This window comes from Mandrillus leucophaeus, unplaced genomic scaffold (assembly GCF_000951045.1).
Source record: "Mandrillus leucophaeus isolate KB7577 unplaced genomic scaffold, Mleu.le_1.0 Scaffold3, whole genome shotgun sequence".
Classification (NCBI taxonomy): Eukaryota; Metazoa; Chordata; class Mammalia; order Primates; family Cercopithecidae; genus Mandrillus; species Mandrillus leucophaeus.
The window spans coordinates 12074558-12077536 of record NW_012103142.1 but is presented as its reverse complement, the minus strand read 5'-3'; the positions used below and the strand labels follow the sequence as shown (position 1 = coordinate 12077536).

General features: G+C 46.6%; 1 protein-coding gene across 3 annotated transcripts in view; it reads left to right on the top strand.

Moving 5' to 3' along the window:
• The window catches only part of MRPL14 (mitochondrial ribosomal protein L14), a 13916-nt gene extending 11550 nt beyond the window's left edge, over positions 1 to 2366 (top strand). For all 3 annotated transcript variants that reach the window (XM_011986820.1, XM_011986818.1, XM_011986821.1), the window contains exon 3: positions 1793 to 2366. In XM_011986820.1, coding sequence (XP_011842210.1) covers positions 1793 to 2159 — 367 coding nt within the window. In that variant the 3' untranslated portion in view covers positions 2160 to 2366. The remainder of the gene's footprint in view (positions 1 to 1792) is intronic.
• Positions 2367 to 2979: the final 613 nt, after the last annotated feature.

Sequence of the window (2979 nt, the reverse complement as noted above, 5' to 3'; positions counted from 1 at the left end):
GTGTTAGCCAGGATGGTCTCGATCTCCCGACCTCGTGATCTGCCCGTCTCGGCCTCCCAAAGTGCTGGGATTACAGGCTTGAGCCACCGCGCCCGGCCAAAAATGAAATTTTTTAAATTACAAAAATAATACATGCTTATTACCAAGAACTTGAGCATGATAGAAGTGTGACACCCTCCTCTTCTTGTAGATGCTAAGCCAGGAGAGCACAGGAGGCACGCCCGTTGGCAGACATGCCTCCTGGCCCTGTCATGCTCTCATCCCACAGGTGTTTCCTGAGCACCGCGCCTGGGGTTGGCCATACAGAGATGAATGAGAGTTGCTTCCTGTCCTGAAAGAATTCTCACTGTCAGCCATAGGAGCAAACTTGAAAATAAGTAACTCTAAGAAAATGTGATAGAATATTTTAATAGAGGATTGTATTTTTGATGGTCTCTCATAGGAGCTGCTAGTGGAGGAAGAGAAGGAGAAAGAGTGGAGGCAGTCTTCTCAAAAGGGAGGTGGGGGCAGATCCTGTCTAGGCCTTCAGGAAGAATTGGGAGGAAGGGTGTGCTTGGGGAACTCCAGTAGTTCCTGGTTGCTCCTGCCCAGAGTGGTAGAATGTGTGGCCTTAGAAGGTAGGTAAATTGGGACAAAGTTGTTGACAGTGTAGATGGTGGGGAGTAGCATCACTTTTATATTCTAAAGAGAGCTCTTTGTCTGCAAAGTGAAGTGCAGTGGGAACCAACTAGGACAGTAATGTCACAGTCTTGGTGCAGGAGAGTGAGCTGCTCAATGAAGGAAGTTGTTGGCGGGATTGGAGAGAAAGGACATAGGTGCTTAGCGGGTGATATTAACAGGACTTGGTGGCCAGTTGATGTTGGTGGAGAGAGATTTATGGCTTGGGTTCTGGTGCTGCTGGAGAAGCCATTATCTAGATAAGAAGTGTAGCAGCAGGAGGAGGTTTGCAAGGGGAGGCAGTGAGGTCAGTTTGGGACCTACTGAGTTTGCAGTATCTATAGAGTAGGGAGTTGAGGAGAGTGGAAATGTATGGAACTAGAATATAGAAGAGAGGCGGGGCTGGAGATGGAATTTACTAGTTGGCAGCAATGCTAATGGGCAAGACTGCCTAGAGTAGGCATAAAAAACAAGAGAAGAGGTCCTAGGATTACCCTGTGGAAACACCAGCATCAGGTGCTAGCATCAGGAAAACAGGAATCCCACTGTAATCGTCTTGTTTAATAATACCTTGTCTGTCTTTAATAAGTACTCTCTAAAAATTTTTTTTCCTAATGAGGAAAAAATGTATTAAAAGATTGTTACCTTGACTTATTTCCAGTTTCTGCTATGTTGTGTCAAGGACTTCCCTTTGCAAACTTACCCATATCTTCTAGTTCCCAGCAACATGTAAATAAGAAAATTAGGGAATGGTGTATTCTGGGGAAGCAGGTTTTTCAGGATAGGCAGTGGATGAGGCCTAGCCCATAAGGGATTCCTTTAAGTCCTCAGAGTCCTTTTGGAAAGCAAAGGCTTTAAGTTAGGCTGCTGTGAAGTTCATTGTCACGTTGAGTTCTCTTTAAAACTCATCCAAATTGAGATCTTGACACAACAGCAGAAGCTCTCAATTGTGAGGAAACTGTTGTGGGTACAGATAAGTCTTCACAAAGTCCTGACTTTCTGGTGCTGCTCCTGGACAGCACTCTGCTGTGTGTGTGTTGCTGACATGTACTTTCTCCCTAGCCTTGACCTTTCAGAGGCCTGTGCACCCTCACCATGAGAGATACAGACTGCAGACTTTTTTTTCTCCCACCAGCACCACTGGGAGCCTGAGTGCGATTCAGAAGATGACGCGGGTACGAGTGGTGGACAACAGTGCCCTGGGGAACAGCGCATACCATCGGGCTCCTCGCTGCATTCATGTCTATAACAAGAATGGAGTGGGCAAGGTGGGCGACCAGATACTACTGGCCATCAAGGGACAGAAGAAAAAGGCGCTCATTGTGGGACATTGCATGCCTGGCCCCCGAATGACCCCCCGATTCGACTCCAACAACGTGGTCCTCATTGAGGACAACGGGAACCCTGTGGGGACACGAATTAAGACACCCATCCCCAGCAGCCTGCGCAAGCGGGAAGGCGAGTATTCCAAGGTGCTGGCCATTGCTCAGAACTTTGTGTGAGTTGAGCCCAGGCCTCTGGTTGCAGGAGGGTTCGTGAATGGAGCAGTTCTGAGAACGACTCTTTTGCTAAGGGAGCTTGGGAGCCACATGGCTGCTCCCTTCACACTGGGTAACAGTGTAATGTCCTGTGAGAGAATAAATATATTCATTTATGTGTTCCGGAGCTTTCTGGGATGTGGTGGGAAAATAAATGACACTGAAGCAGTTGAAAGCTGGCTTACCCAAGTCTGGCCACACGGGGTAGCATTCTTTACATGGAGCAGCCTTGGTGCCAGGGTCTGAGCCCTTGCTTTTCTGGTTTGGACCCTGTGAGTTCACGCAGGACTGTCAGGCCCTGGAAAACTGAGGTACACACCAAATGCCAATTTATAAATGTACCGTGGAGTCTGCCACTTTCTAACCAAAAGATATTTGTTTTTGTTTTTCTCATCCCAAATATCCTCTTCCTGTATTAGTGGGCTTGAGGCTTTAAATGGTTATAAAGATGACCAGGTTAGCATGGAATAAGAGCAGAGAGGCTGATTTAATCTAGTGAACATTCCCTTTAGGCTGTAGTAAAGCCCAGACAGTAATTCTTTCTTTGTTCTGGATAGTCTGCCAGAACACACCTCTGTGCCCAGTAGCAGAGCTTCCTCCCTGGACTGCTGGAGAAATGGATACATTCTTACATTTTGCAGATGACATAATCTTGGGCCTGTGCAGGTGATTCAGTGAGTTATCTTTCCTTCATCTGTTGGTCTGCTTGGGGAGATTTAGAGGCTCCCTTAGTTTCTTTAGTGGAACCTCATCAACTTATTTATAAATTCTTTTTTTTTTTTTT